General features: G+C 36.6%; 2 protein-coding genes across 2 annotated transcripts; one reads left to right on the top strand and one right to left on the bottom strand.

The window, feature by feature from the left end:
• Positions 1–1129: 1129 nt before the first annotated feature.
• On the top strand, positions 1130–9071 carry LOC112526428 (phospholipase D gamma 1-like). The gene is made up of 10 exons (XM_025136712.1): positions 1130–2512; positions 3559–3675; positions 3916–4110; positions 4765–5010; positions 5115–5183; positions 5264–5411; positions 5698–5846; positions 6374–6541; positions 7211–7408; positions 8674–9071. The coding sequence occupies exons 1-10, from the start codon at positions 1130–1132 to the stop codon at positions 8965–8967; spliced, it is 2967 nt and encodes a 988-aa protein (XP_024992480.1). The 3' UTR covers positions 8968–9071.
• A 1037-nt stretch (positions 9072–10108) lies between these two features.
• On the bottom strand, positions 10109–15435 carry LOC112526347 (pentatricopeptide repeat-containing protein At5g65560). Its single transcript, XM_025136623.1, has 3 exons — positions 12288–15435; positions 11342–11486; positions 10109–10482 (listed from the first exon to the last, which is right to left on the bottom strand). Exon 1 carries the CDS (start codon positions 15375–15377, stop codon positions 12657–12659), a length of 2721 nt encoding a protein of 906 aa, XP_024992391.1. The 5' UTR covers positions 15378–15435; the 3' UTR covers positions 10109–10482; positions 11342–11486; positions 12288–12656.
• Positions 15436–16443: the final 1008 nt, after the last annotated feature.

Below are 16443 nucleotides of genomic sequence, written 5' to 3'. Positions count from 1 at the left end.
TTTTTGCCAACTAAGATATTCCATGTCATATTAATTTTTTATTTTAAAACTAATATTTCACGTCATATTTAAAATTGCAAAATAATTATAGAAAAATAACTAAAATTCGTTTTTTCTTAAAAATTAATGCAATAAAATCTATTTTTCACTTCAAATCTTGTTTTTTTTTAAATTTAGATATCAAATAGAAGATTTTTTCAAAAAAAAATCCAAATTACCACAATAAAAACTGTTTTTTACTAATGCAATGAAAAAATCAATTTAATAAAAAAAATTAATTGATGCAATAAAAAATAAATATTAAATATCACATTCAAAAATTTTATATCTAACCAATCCGTATAATATTAAAGTTTAAATCAAATTTGGCAAATCAAACCAAAAGTTTGATATAGATTCTTAAATTACCTGTTTAACAAATCAACTAGATCCTTAAATAAAGAAAAAATTTGATAAAAATCCCTAAATGATGGTTTTGAAAGTTAATTGCCCAAAATAAAATCAGATAAAAGTTAATTCCATTTTGGTAAGACACTCTTGTGTAAACCAAACCAAAACATTCTAAAATGAGAATATGTCTGCTTCTTACTGGTCCGCGGGTCATTAAAAACCCGGATAGTTGAAATACCGTTGGGATTTGGGAGTTCATGAATTAGGGTCTTCCCTCAAAAATTCAAATCACCCCATTTAGAAACTTGAAATCTTTAAGAAAAATGGTGGAGATTTTGCGTTATAATCGCAAAATTTTTCACATGGGTCCTCGTCTTTTTCCCCCATTTTCTTTAACCCATATTTTTCTTTCAATCTGTCATCATCACCATCAAGATCTTCCAAATCAAAGGTATCTCTGTTCTTTCTTCTATTCGTTTCTCAAATTAAACTGTATTTTTCGTATTTATTTAGCTTAGGTTTTATTAGATACAAATACCAATTTAGAACCCTATGTTTGTCTTCAAATTTTTGAGTAGTTTTGAAGATTGAACATGATTAGAGAGATCCATATGAAACCTTGACCCAATTGGGCATTTGTGATTGTAATAGCACATGAATAAAGTGATGAACCCTAATTGAATGTGTATGTATATATATACACACACATATATATATATATATACAGCATTGTTGTTGAATGGATAACAATAACAATCAGTCATCTTCATATAATCCTAATCCACATGGACAACCTCCCAATTCTTCCCCATTTCCATCCCCTTCCAATCATCCTCCATACCCACCTCCCAATTCAGCTCCATATCCTCCATGCCCCTTTCCATATCCATACCAATCACCACCACCACCACCACCTGGATACGGATATCAGTATCCGGGATACGGATATCCTTATCCCACAGGAATGTCACCACCACAGCCTGGGGAAACAACTCAACCAAATAGTCAAGAAAGTGGTGTTAGTGGGACTACTCGTGAAGATGATAATGCGACGAGTAACTCTAACCCTTCTGAGAACGAACCACCATCAACAGCACCAGGTGCATCTGGGCCTCCTTATCCTGGACATCATCACAGTGCTTCTTATCCAAGTAGTTTCACAGGATTCACTTCTCCTACCGGCTCACTTGATTCATCTCAAATTCTTGCAATTCACCAAACAGCTTCGTTAGATTTAGCAAATAGTCAGAATTATCAGATCGTGCCATACGGGACTCCCAAAAAGGCTTTGAAGGTTCTGCTCTTACATGGGAATCTTGATATTTGGGTTCATGAGGCAAAGAACCTTCCGAACATGGATGTGTTTCATAAAACAATGGGGGATGTTTTTAACAAATTACCCGGAAAGCAAACTAGTGACCCATACGTTTCCATTGCTATAACGAGTGCAGTGGTTGGAAGAACTTACGTGCGTACCAACAGTGAGAATCCTGTTTGGAATCAACATTTTAGCGTACCTGTTGCACATCATACTGCTGAAATTCATTTTCTTGTCAAAGATAGTGACGTCGTGGGATCTCAACTTATAGGAGCTGTGGCAATCCCAGTTGAACATATATATTGTGGATCAAAAATTGAAGGAATTTTTCCATTAATCAATGCAAATGGAAGGCCTTGTAAGAATGGAGCTGGTTTGGCACTCACAATGCAATACATTCCAATGGCAAGATTGAGTTTCTATAACAACGGAGTTGGAGCTGGTCCTCAGTATCTCGGAGTTCCTGGCACTTATTTTCCTCTAAGGAAAGGTGGGAGAGTTACTCTCTATCAAGATGCACACGTACCCCATGAAAGCCTCCCGGATTTTGAGCTTAGTGATGGCATGCGCTATGTTCATGGGACTTGTTGGATTGACATATTTAATGCAATATCTAATGCCAAGCGGCTCATTTACATCACAGGATGGTCGGTATGGGACAAAGTGGTACTGGTCCGTGAGGTTCCGGATGCACCACAGTATTCCCTAGGAGATCTTCTGAAAAGCAAAGCACAGGAAGGTGTAAGAGTTCTGCTTCTTGTTTGGGATGACCCTACTTCAAGAAGCATAATGGGATATAAAACGGTAAGTTTTCGTTGTTTCTTGAAAGCGTTAGTAACCAATTAATGTCATTTTATGTTTGATAACATACATAAGTCATAGAAAATTTGTAAAAAGCTTTGTTTCTTGTTCAAATCTTGATCCTCAGGCGTCACATATTGCATAAATAGTGTAGAATGTTGGTGGCATTGATGTCTTACTCAAAAGTAACTTCTTATTTCAAATGGGGTTGTAGTAATATAAAAACAAATTTTATACCCCCTTGATCTCATGAAAATTGCAAATATATATATATATATAGAGAGAGAGAGAGAGAGGGAGAGAGGGGGGGGGGGGGGGGGAGGTTCAGAGGAAAACCTTCAAAAAAAATGAAAAATTGAGGATCACCCTGGTAATCGTTCATCTGGACGATATATGCATACGAGTAATTGAAGCCGTTTCTTGGTTTTTATGCATGTATGCATGTTATGCACATGTGCATACCAAACAAATTGCTTATAAATTACTTGTATGCACATGTGCATACCGTCCAGGGTGTTCCTTAGTTTTCATTTTTTGTGGTTTTCCCCAGAACCTGACCCTATATGTGTGTGTGTGTGTGTTGGGAGGTGGATATCCCATGCAAAGTGCAACATGTCATTTTTTGGCAAATTTCTAGTTAGAATTACTGATTTTGGTCCGCTAGATTTGTCTCTCTCTTTATTATTGGAAGGATAAGGCATTTAACTCGTAACTTCCGGTCCCCCGAGGTGTTTGCTAATGCCAAGTCTTTTTAATGCATACTCTTTCTTTTCTTTGAAGTTTTCCAATGAGGCTAATGTTAATGAACTTATTCAATGACTCGGGAAAAGCTAGAATTTGTTTTGAATGTGTGATATCTATTACACATTAGCTTAGATGTTATTCATTTTGGACATTTAACATTTCTATTTTGTGGATCCTATTTATATGATATAAATAAGAAGAAATGGAATATGATTGTTGATTCCCATTGAAGAAATGGAGATGAGACCAACAAAATGGAGAATTGAGGAAAGTGTTATAAATGAATGCCACCTTAATATCTTCAGGATGGACTAATGGCTACCCATGATGAAGAGACTCGGCGTTTCTTTAAGCACTCTTCTGTGCATGTGCTGCTTTGTCCTCGTATGGCAGGAAAAAAACATAGCTGGGTCAAGAAGAAGGTACGTTACAAATCAACAAACTACTTGGTTTCGAACACGATAAAGTTGCTAGTAAAAGATTAGCTTTTTCTTTTGGGTATTCTGCATTATTACTATCAAGTGAAGAACATGCTTCTTTTTCATGGCATTTGGATCAAAATTTCTTCCAAATATCTTAAGTAGCCAAGGGATTTTCTGAGGTATAATTTGTTCTTCGTGTTGTGTTGTATGCTTTATTTTCTTCACTTTTTTGTTTCTTAGGAGGTTGGAACGATCTATACACACCACCAGAAAACTGTGATTGTAGATGTTGAAGCTGGAGATGATAAAAGAAAAATCGTATCTTTTGTTGGGGGACTTGATCTTTGCAATGGGAGATATGATACTCCAGAACATCCCATATTTAGGACTTTAAGTACCACACATGCAAAGGACTATCATAATCCGACCTTCACGGTGACGTCTAAGATCTTACTCATTCTTTTTAGTTTCAATTGTTTGAGAAAAAAATGTCTAGTGGATAATAGCCCCGGACATAAACTTCTAATTGTTCGACTTCTTCTAAATAACTAATGAGCATCAAGCCGTTAGGTTTCGTTTAGGGCTTGTTTGGGACTCGCAGCTTATTTGGTCAAATATACATGATTGTTTGGTACAGTCTTAATGATATAGAAAATGACTTATTCAGTAAGCTTATAGGGGTGAGCTTTATGTAGAAACCCAAGTTTTTTCCAAACCTATCCCCTCAATTAAAAACACAAGCTCTTTTCATCAATGAAAAAACCTTCCCAAATAAAAACCTTACAGACAGATTAATTCACACAGACAACTTTATTCATTAAGGACTTTTTGGAAAACTAACCAAACAACTCCTTAGTTTTGCTATCCATGGGAGTTCAGGCCTGCTTGCACGCACCTCAACTAATCCTATGGGACTCTGATGTTAACAGTCGTTCAAAACCTCTGGTGACCCGAGGGGACTTGAACCAATGACCTCTGGGGAGCAAACCCAAGGCCTCACTAGTTGAGTTACCCCTAAGGGTTTTCTTCACTATTTTAATAGCACGTGCTATCATCTTATTCAAGATTTTTCATTATTGTTTCTAACAGGGGCATCTTTCTGGTTGTCCAAGAGAACCATGGCATGATTTGCATAGTAGAATTGATGGCCCGGCAGCTTATGACGTTATGACCAACTTTGAGGAGCGGTGGCTAAAGGCTTCAAAGCCTCGGGGCATAAAAAAACTGAAGGCATACGAAGATGTTTTGCTAAAGATGGAAAAGTTTCCGGAAATTTTGGGTGCGAATGATGAACCTTGCGATGGTGAAGAGGACCCTGAGGGTTGGCATGTACAGGTAAATAAGATAAATCAGCATATACTTAGTTTCCGATATCAAACTTCTCTTGTTTATATTTTGTTTAAATTTCATGTGACAGAATTCTTTTTTATCTGATGCAGATTTTTCGTTCAATTGATTCAAACTCCGTTAAAGGCTTTCCAAAAGATCCACAGGAAGCTACAGCCAAGGTGATGAGATACAAACAATTTCTTTAGGATTACTTTCTTTCTTTGTGGGTGATATGTTATTAATAAACTTGTTTGAACAGAACTTGGTTTGTGGGAAGAACGTGCTCATCGATATGAGCATACATTCTGCATACGTGAAGGCTATCCGTTCTGCACAACATTTCATCTATATCGAAAATCAGTATTTTATTGGATCATCGTACAATTGGAAGTCTTATAGAGACTTAGGTAAGGAACATTTCTTTTGACATACTCCATCCGTCCCAAAATAAGTGTTTGTTTTCAAAAGTAAGTGCCTACTTTCCAATTCTACCCTTATTTATGAGATTGAGAATTTGATTGCTTTCTCTATTATTAGGTGGTAAAATTGTCATTTAGAATGTCATTCAGTTGTCTCTATTACACATTTCTAAAACTGTGTGCCTTTTTTTATTTGGGACATTTATTTTTGGGACGGAAGGAGTATCAATTATGTAAAAATGACAATTCTTGATTATACCTTAACTTTTCGTAGGTGCCAACAATTTGATTCCAATGGAGATCGCACTTAAGGTTGCTAGTAAAATTAGAGCACATGAAAGGTTTGCAGTATATATTGTCATCCCTATGTGGCCGGAGGGTGTCCCAACGGGTTCTGCAACCCAACGGATTTTATTTTGGCAGGTATAATATTCTTAAATCACTTTGACTTAATTTTTGGAAAGTCGAGATGAAGTAATTATTTATGACAATTATCTAGGTGCGATCATACAAGCACTAATGCACCGGATCCCATCAGAACTCCTACAGTTAGATGTGCTTAGGCCAAAATCTACTTGTTATATTTCTTTATGACCTATTTTATTACTTATCTTGTTGCCCACTTGCACACACGTTACATCGTGCACAAGTCAAGAGTTTTCACGGAAACAACCTTAGTAGTTGAGGTAAGATCTACATACATCCTACCCCTCCCAAACCCTGCTTTCGAGTGGGATATACTGAGTTTTTTTGGTTTGGTTTAATTGGGCAATTATTTCAAATCCCATATTATATGAATTTTCATGTATATTAGAAAGGTCACTAATGGTGGTAAAAAGTTTATCTCAGTCCGAAAGTTTTGTATAAATTTGATGCTAAATTGTTATATGCTCGACTTCAAAGTCGTCGTGAGGGAGTAATTTGTAGTGCTATGGATTCTAACTTTGTAGAACAAGACGATGCAAATGATGTATCAAACTATCTACAAGGCTTTGGTGGAGGTTGGTCTTGAGGAGGCGTTTTCACCAACGGATTATCTCAATTTCTTTTGTTTGGGGAATCGTGAGGCCATCGGCCCTGATAGTTCACCTAATCATAGTCCCGAAAATACTCCTCAGGTTAGTTATTTGTCTTTCTGGCTATACGACATCATGACTTCTTTTTGAACACCAAAAAAAAGGTTACTCCCTCTATCAAGTAGATTACGGGCCTGTTTGTTAGCAGCTTAATGAGCTTAATGGGACTCGCAACTTATTCAGTCAGCTATATATGACTATTTGATAGTGACTTAATGATATAAAAAGTGGCTTATTCAGTGAGCTTCTAGAGGCGAGCTTTATGAATAAAGCGAAGTTTTTTTTTCTTCCAAAAATGCCTGTTGCTATTGAAAAACACGCTCATTCTATCTATGAAATAACTCTCTCAAACAAAAACCTTCCCAATCTATACAGACACGTTAATCCACAAAGACGGTTTTATCCATACAAGACTTGATGGAAAACCAACTAAACAGCCCCTACGTCTTTCTTTGCTATTTATTTTCGTTGGTATGACTTATTTGAATAAATGACGTTTTGAACGTGATGTTGTCTTATGTATGTTGGTAAATGAATAGCTTAATGCACCTAAATAAACAAGTGCTTGATGAACTTAACATGTTTTTATTGATATAGCAAGAGTTTGTAAAAACATACTGGTTTTTTTTGGTTTGGTTTGTTTAATTTATACTTGTATCTAACGTTTTGCACATATGGCTATACAATTTGTTTTATTTCGATTATTTTTAGGGACTTGCACGTAAGAACAGGCGATTCATGATCTACGTTCATTCGAAAGGCATGATAGTGGATGATGAGTATGTACTTATAGGCTCCGCAAACATAAATCAACGCTCTATGGAGGGAACTCGAGATACAGAAATTGCAATGGGCGCCTACCAACCTAATCATACTTGGGCGAAAAATCTCACCGATCCACGAGGACAGGTAATATTTTACTCACGATTCTCTCGAGTATCATTGTGCATTTAGAGTGTCTTGATCATTTTTGTAAATGTGTATGGTTTTCTATCTGAGAATCTAGCTAGCTAATGTTGATTGTGTTAGAGATTTGTCTGTAAGGTTGCATTTGGTACACAGAATGAGACGAGACATGATAGAATAAAAACTTGTTATTTCGCGATTGGTGTGACATTTAGCCTCGGAGGATAAGACGGAGTGGGACAAAATGCATTTTTCTGGGACAAGATTGGTAAATTACTAAAATATCCATGTCAAATTAAAGCCTGAAAACCTTTTTACCCTTCTACCTCACTCTCGCCCATACGTTCCTGTCCCATTCAGTCATGTCCGGTTTCGTATACATACCGGACACACCCTACATGAACTCTTAAAGAGTTAAACATCTTGGATATACTTGCAAAGGTCACATATACCCAACTGAAACCAAACAAAATAAACTCAATAAATCCTGCACTGAGGTAGGGTCTAGGGGTAGGATGTATGCAGACCTTTCTTTTATCCCGATGGGTAGGAAGGTTGTTTCCATAAAGACCTCTGACTTGTGAAACCAAAAAAGAAATAGGAGAGCGAGCTACGAGAGTGGGAGTGTAGTTTCCTTACATCGGTTATGCTTTTCTTGTACCGGCTTCTTTTGTGTATTATTGTTCTCTTAACCAACTTTCAAAATCTTGATCATATTTGTCTTTATAGAAACCACCACTCTACTCTTTGGAGTAGTGGTCAGGTCCACGTACATTTGAGCCTCCCCTGACCCCACCTCAGGTGGGATATACTGGGTTTGTTTGGTTTGGTTTAGTTTGGTTTCTAGGCTGTGATTAGCATTTAGAATCATTGTGATAGTCACTTTGTTTTGTAACAACCAATCATATGTTTGTTGTGTAGTAACAAAGTGTCGAGACGAAAGGTTTAAAATGCTAATCACCATCGTTAGCCATTTCAATTCTATGTGCACATGCCTTTGGCATGTAGCTCAGTTGGCAAAGGGGTGGGGCAACTTTGCTCAAATACAAGATAGATTCTGGGTTCGATCCTGCCCCCACCCCCGGCCACTGCCAGACTCAACCGCTGAGTGAAGCTAACAAATACCCCCTCACGTTGGTGTCCTTAGAGTAGGGGTCCGTGGGGGGCCAGTTGTGTTGTTGGCATTCTAACTTTTTTGCCCAAATACCATGTGCACATGTTACTACATAAAATGGCAATGAAACATTGGTTTTTGATGGTTTTTCAAGATTCACGGATATCGAATGTCTCTTTGGGCCGAGCATCTCGGCACTGTCCGTGACTGTTTTACGAGGCCTGAGTCCATCGAAAGCGTAAGACAGGTTCGATCGATGGCTGAAGCCAACTGGAACCAGTTTGCAGCCGATGAAATAACCGAATTGAACGGCCATCTTTTGAAATATCCGGTTGAAGTCGTTAGAAGCGGAAAGGTAAGACCTCTTCCGGGGTTCGAAACGTTCCCAGATGTCGGAGGTCAAATCGTGGGGTCATTCCTCGGGATTCAAGAGAATTTGACTATTTGATTGTGGAGTCTTTCAGGTTTTGATTGTGTAAAGATTAGGGTTCTTGAATCCCAGTTTTGATCAAAGGGTTTTAGTGGGTAGGTTTTGTTTGCATTCTTGTTGCAAATAATTGATTTCAAGAAAGTGTAAAGATGGAAATTTATGGAATGTTTAATTTTTTGGATCTTTGTTGCAAATAAAACTTTTTTTTTTTTTATAAAAAAAAAAAATATTATAGTTTTATAAATAATAAAAAAATTTACGTTATAAAACAAATCCGTCACTATACTAGTTACATTCGACCAATTAAGGTTATACGATTATGAACAGTTTTTTCATAAAAGGATGTTATGTAAGTAGGGATATTAATAATCCGCGCATTTAACAAGTTACTCGAACTTGAGCTTAAGTTGAGCACCAAAACAAATGAAAACTCGTTTTATTTTAAAAATCGGGCTTTGAAACACCAGTATTTGATCCGGTTCATTCAAAAGCTTGATTAAAATTTTCAAAGTCAAGCCATACGAGCAATACACTTTTTGGTGCAAAAACTGTTTCCTAATTCATAAATCAAAATATATATGAGCATAAAAACCTTAAATTTTATAAACAAGTCAATCGATCTGAATTCAACTCCATAAACAAGCTTTAAAAGCTTGAATTTTAGACACAACGCATAACTCAAAATTGTTGGAATCCAGCTCAAGCATTCGGAAACTGCGCAAGTTTAAACTCGAGCACTATTTTGAAAAACCAATTATGGTATTATTTCTTCGAACCAAGCCCGACCTACTACTCGATTGTAAAAAAAAGGGTGGTATTAGCATTATTCTCAATGTTACATGCATATTTCTACAAGAAATTTGACCAACCATGTGCAGTTCTGCTAAGAAGAGCACAGACCTTACCCCGACTACGAGGATTAGAGAACTTACCAAAAGAATGCAATTTATATAGCAATATGGTAAAGATGCACTACAAACCCGAGTACCGATTGCAAAAGATTTATTTCTTACTACCTTACTGATAAAAAAAATATACAAGTGTAAAAGAAACGGACTGTGCTCTCCACTCGACAACACGTTCACAGACAAAGTTTGGGTCCAAACCACGAGCACCATTTGTACACGAACCACACAAAACCGATATGGCTGCAACCACAAGTATGAACCTGTTCTTGCTACACAAGTCAACATATGTAGAATGTCTAGTTGGTTCCTAAGAATAATAAAGATTGGATGATAATTGTGAAAATTACAAGCTCCGGATGCCTAGATTTTAGAACCTAGTCGGCTTAAAATGCAACATGGCTGTTGGAGATACATATAACATATGAATGAGAGAACTATCATAGCCGTATGCATGTGAACATTGTCTTAACATACTGTCGAGAAATTCATTGTCCAGAATACCATACCAAACCAAACCAAACCAACTCGGTATACCCCATGGGGGGATGTATGCAGACCCGTCCTGCACCCCTTTTGGGTAAAACGGTTGTTTCCTTGAAGACCTCGGCTTGTGCAAAAGTGTGAGCTAAAAGGGAAAAGAGAACGAAAACTAATAAATAGAAAGCAAGAGAAAAGGAGTAAAAAGTAGCAAAAAATAGGTTCATTGAAATATGGAAAAGGCAAGTAAAAGCAGACATCACTTCCTACCGTATTTGCTAGCCCTCTAACACTCTCCCCGCCCCCACCCTCGACCTCCCCAAAAGAGGGTCATTAGTTTTTGATTAGAAGCAAGACGTTCTAAAAAAGTAACTCAATAACCTTCATCTCACCTGCCTCTATGATGTTAAACAACTTGGAATTAAGAAAAAATTAACGTTCTAAATACCCCTTTCTGTTTTTAAAGATTCAATTGAGTTATTCTGCTAGTTTCTAGAATTTAACATGAACATTGTCGAGTCCCTAAACCGTTAGATTTGATGACTGACAAGCTTATGATATAAACACTTAGAATGTTCAGGTTGTGTATTCCTATCAGCCGAAGAACTGAAGTAATGAAGGACAAGCTTACTGAAGACATAACGAAATTTGTGCGTGTGTGTTATATATATAGAGAGAGAGTTCAGTGATTAATATAACTTAACAGCAATAGGAATAGAATCGCTTTGTTGGTATTTCATAAGGTTGTACAGAAACAACTAATGGGGCAAGTCAACAATCTTGTAATTGATATAAGCATATTTTGGTTGAAACATCACTAGCAATCTAGACAAAAATTATGTTTTCTGTTTATGTTTATACATCTAAGTCTAACATGAAGTGTCGTAGAAAAAGAGAGCAAATCTATAATTACATTAGCATTGAGGATTCTCATTTCATTTCACAATTACGACACTTGATAGAAGTAAGCAGAAGAATGTATATAGATGTGTTTAACAAACTCTGACCTCAAAAATCTTGTTCAAGATTTGAAAAAGGAAACCAGTCTCCCATATTGCCAAGCGGGCTGACCTCAATGCCCTCGGTAAATCATGAACAAAACTTGCAGTGAATTTCCAATCAGCAAACTGCTATGGTGAATTTCACCTTCATCTGTAATGGAGGTAACAAGTTTCATTACATAAATGACTGCTGTTTAACATAATCCAAGCATTTTAGTGAAGATTTACAAGGTCAGATCAGTTGTTTGCATAGGAGGATAAAAGAATTCTGGAAGGTATTAAGGTTTTAATTTGACATGGGTAGTTCGGTAATTCACCAATCTTCTGATCTACCTGGTTTTTGTTCCACCTATTTTAGTGGGACAGAAAAAATGCCTTTTTTGTGAATCGCACCAAAAGTGGGATGACAAATTTTTGTACTGTCATATCCCACATACCAAACGCACCCCAAAGCCATTTTTGTGAATCCCGGCTGTATGGAACGGAAAATAGTGTAGATATTATTGTGGGTCGCATTCACTTGATGGGAGGATAAATAAAAATGGGAACCACAACACGAAACTAGGATTAATGATGTAGGTAAGCCAAAGCAGAACTTCACCAAAAACATGAAAACGAACAATGAAGTACCAAACAACAGGGACTCGATAGAAAAGCAACAATTACACAGATAGATGTGTGATAAAATCATGGTCCTTAGAATTATCAAAGAAAGGAAAACAAAATTCTAAGAGTTGTTTTGTACTGATAGATCTTCGACAATACCAATTGCTTGAGATTCAATGGAATATACTACTCCATATATGCGTGTATACATATGTGCGTGTGTGTGTGTGCAATTATGTGTACCAGTATAGCACAATTATATTAGAATCGGCTTCACTAACGAATGCAAGAGTTATTGAATCTTTTTCTACAATTTCAAAATACAAGGTAAAAAACAACTTGTTACCTGTAAACATTATGTGTTTGAGGATACCAACTGCACCAGTGAAATCTTTCACTGAAACAAGATGACACTTGGTTCAACTAGCCCCTCAACTTTCGCAAGAAAAGATAAATCCTGGTGAGAAATTACGGAGGAAGTCTGGAATGCCGAACATGTTACACGGTCACTTCCATTCTCCTTTTTATGGCCCCATCCCATTTCTTCTCATAAATTGGGACCAGGAATTGCATCTTCATTTCTCCTCACTCGATACAAACACGGGAATATGTTGAAATATCAAATGGCATCAGAATACCATTTCCTCCCCAAGATCTTGGAACGGTCTTATTTGGAAGTATATATCAATTTTCAAGATTCTTGCCTCTAACCTATTTAAACACCCATATGGTCGACTAAAATTTTATATGTATGGGGATTAAGATGACAACCCTTCTTCTCCATGACATCTATGAGCTCAGAGCACCTATGAACTAGGCCTTGTTTAAGTAAGCCGTCAAGGAGAATCTTCCAAGCAATTTCATCCGGATTGTACCCTTCAAGCAGACTGCAGAAAACTTCCTTAGCTTTTTCAGGCTTTCTTTCATCATACAATCCACAAATAAGCAACTTATAGGACTTTAGATGAAGCAAAAACCCTTTTTCGGCCATAGTATTTACCAGTGTCAATGCTTTGTCAAACATTCGCAAGTAACATAAACAATTTACCAAAGAGATGTATATATGTTCATTAGGAGTGAGCTCATTTGCTAACATATGAGCAACCAACCTGCTAGCTTCTTCGATCCTCCCTTCTCTACAGAGTCCAACGGTCAGTGCCTCAAAGGTGTTGATATTCGGTTTGCAACCCCTTTTAAGCATTTCTGAAAAAAGCTCCATTGCAGTATCGAAATCCATTAGCTTCCACACATTACCAATGTTGACTTTGGTCATGTTCGTATCCAGATCAGATCCTGTATGAAACTCAACATTTTTCCTTTGTTGTGCAATTAAAAGGTGCTTCACTATTATAGCATACGTATGATGAGAAGGTTCACATCCAGCATCCACCATACGTTTTAAAACACCAAAAGCACAATCTAGCTGTCCTGCACGTCCATACGAATCAATAAAAACCGTATACGTTGCCGTATCCGGTTTTACACCTTGCTCCATCATTTCATTCATCATACCTTCCGCCTGTTTGATCATCCCGTGACTGCAATATGCAAGAATGAATGAAGTGTATGTACAAACATCAGGCTTCAATCCGGAAGAAACCACTTGAATGAAAAGCTTACGAGCGTCAGAAAAGTCAAAAAATTTGAGTAACTGCTCAATAAAGATCGTGCACGTAGTAATTTCCAGTTCCAAACCTATCTTTATCATCTTCCCCATTAACATAAACGCTTCTCGCATCTTATCTCCTTTACACAAACCATGAATCAGCACATTATATGTGCAGGAATTAGGTAAGCAATCCTCAATAAGCATTTCCTCAAATAAAGCCATGCCACTATCAGGTTTCCCTATTTGGAAATACCCATCTATAAGAGTCGTGTAGATAACTTCATTTACTTTTATGCCCTTCTCCTTAAGACAACCAAGCAAATTGTGAGCTTCTTCTACACTTCCTCGTCTACATAGGGCCTCTACAAGAGAACTATAGGTCCACTCATCAGGAACAACACCGTTTTCTTTCATCAAACCAATCAACCTATAAGCACTATCAACATGATCCTGCTTACAAACTCCATTCATTAGCAAGTTGTAAGTCATAATGGTAGGTGATAGTTTCTTTTTCGTCATCTTATCAAGCAATGCCATAGCCTTGTGAATGTTGTTCCCTTTGCAATACCCACCGATCAACTCATTGTAAGTACGGACATTCGCTTTCAACCCTTCCGTTCCCATCTTTTCAAACATCTCGATTGCATTCTCGACCTTTCCTTCCTTACAGTATCCATCAATCAGAGCATTATACGTCACCACAGTGCCAACCACTCCTTTCTTTTCCATCACATCAAACAACCTCCTCGCTTCATCAAGATTTCTTTCTTTACACATTCCATCAATAAGAACCGTGTATGTGTGAGCATTTGGCTCACAACCTCTCTCACTCATCGCTTTAAATAAATCCAATGCTTCTGCCATTCTACCTATCCTACTTAATGCAGATATCAAAACGGTAAATGTACGGACTGTTGGGAAGCAGCCATCATCACCCATTTGATGGAACAATTCTAGAGCTTCGTCAATACGCCTATCTTCACAAAACCCATGTATTAAATTCGTATAAGAAACCTCATTTCTGCGACACCCCTTTTTAGGCATTACAGCAAACACCTTAAATGCACTATCGACATCTTTATTCCTACAATGCCCTAGAATCAACGACGTATAAGTATGAGTATCGGGACTAAGGTTAGCTTGAATGATCTTGCTCACATACAACCTTGCCACATCAACTTTACCCAATTTACAATACCCATTCACCATTGAATTATACGTGTATATATTCGGCATAATTTCATCATCCAACATCTCTAAAAAGACACATTTCATATCATCAACCATTAGAAACCTTGATAAACACATCAGCAATGTATTATAACATCTAATACTAAGCTTAAATTTAAATTCTCCATCAACATTCATTTTTCTCAACAGCCCCAGAACAAACCTCGCATCCTCCTCGGTTTCGCAAGCCTTCAACATCGAAATCCGGACCTTTTCAGCCACATTCAGAAACTCATTCTTGATCAATATAGTCAGCAATGATGCAAAAGACTCAACGGTGGGTTTAAAATTGGATCTCTGTGATAAAAGATTGAAAAAGGTAAGAGCCGTTTGTGGATTCAAGTTAGGGTTATTGTTGAAAAGAGAGGTAGCGTGTGATGGGGATATCGATGGAATTAGGGCTTTGAGACGAGGGTTTTTTTGCCAATTGGGTAGAGATAGAAGAGAGAGTAGATGAGATGCAAAATCTTCTTCTTCTTCAATGGGTGATGATGGTGAAGCAGAAACAGAGGAATAGAGAAGTGATGATACAGATTTGAACTTGATGATAAACTGATCAGGGGCTTGTTTGAGGATGAATGTTGATCGTATCATCATCCATGTAACGATTTAAGTTGAAAATTACCAATCCATCTGAGAGAGAAAAGGAGTCTGCAAATTGTTTGCAGCGGCCTAGGGAAGAAGATGAAGATGGGGGAATCGAATCTTGGAAGACTTTTCTGGGCTTCCTAGATCTTGATCAATTGGGCTGCCATTTTGAACCTTTGGGCCTCCTACAAAGGATTCAACTTATAAAGAAATATAATTATTTTTATTTTTATTTTTATTTTTTTTAAATAGCAAAATAATTTATGTTATTTCTCAACTCATAATTTTTTTCATCATCAACCATTTGATACAATTTATTCATACTTCTTAAATCTTACGCATATCACATTCAATTAATTTTCTCAATTTACATATATATGTTCACAATTACTGAACATATATACGAATGAGTTATATAGAGATGGAGAATGGATTGAAACTATGTGTATATGAATAGTATACGTGATAGTGTAATTGTATATATATATATATATATATATATATTGGGTTCACGTGAGACCAAGGGTTTTTCATGAGACCCGTGAGACCAATTTATGTTCATTGATCAACTTTATAAGCTAATGATCTAATGGTTTAAAGTTGCACGGTGGCAATTTTGTAATTATTGAGAAGTCTCGTGGCGTTTATGAATGTTCAAATCTGACGATAGTAATTCTAATCTAAGGGCTGAGAATTGGTCTTACGGGTCTCACGAAAAACCATTGGTCTCACATGATCCCAAGTCTATATCTATACTATCTTATAAAGCATTTGGCTAAAACTCTTAAAAACTCTTAAAACTCYTAAAAACTCTTAAACCCGTTCATCCCTAAACGATTTCATCCCTAAACGATTTCATCCCTATCCGATTTCATCTCATATCTGAATTCATGTAACTAACTGCAGATAAACACAATCAAATACAAGATAAACATCTCATTTAAATATAAAAAATCTAAAATATAATTAGTATAATCATTAAATTCTAACAGAATACTTAATTATTATATTTATAAAATTTATAATATTAAACCAAAAACAAATTGTTTTATTATTAAACTTAAATTAAATTATA

This window comes from Cynara cardunculus, assembly GCF_001531365.2.
Source record: "Cynara cardunculus var. scolymus isolate 2C chromosome LG 14, CcrdV1, whole genome shotgun sequence".
In the NCBI taxonomy this organism is placed as follows: Eukaryota; Viridiplantae; Streptophyta; class Magnoliopsida; order Asterales; family Asteraceae; genus Cynara; species Cynara cardunculus.
This window is presented reverse-complemented; position numbering and strand designations above follow the sequence as displayed.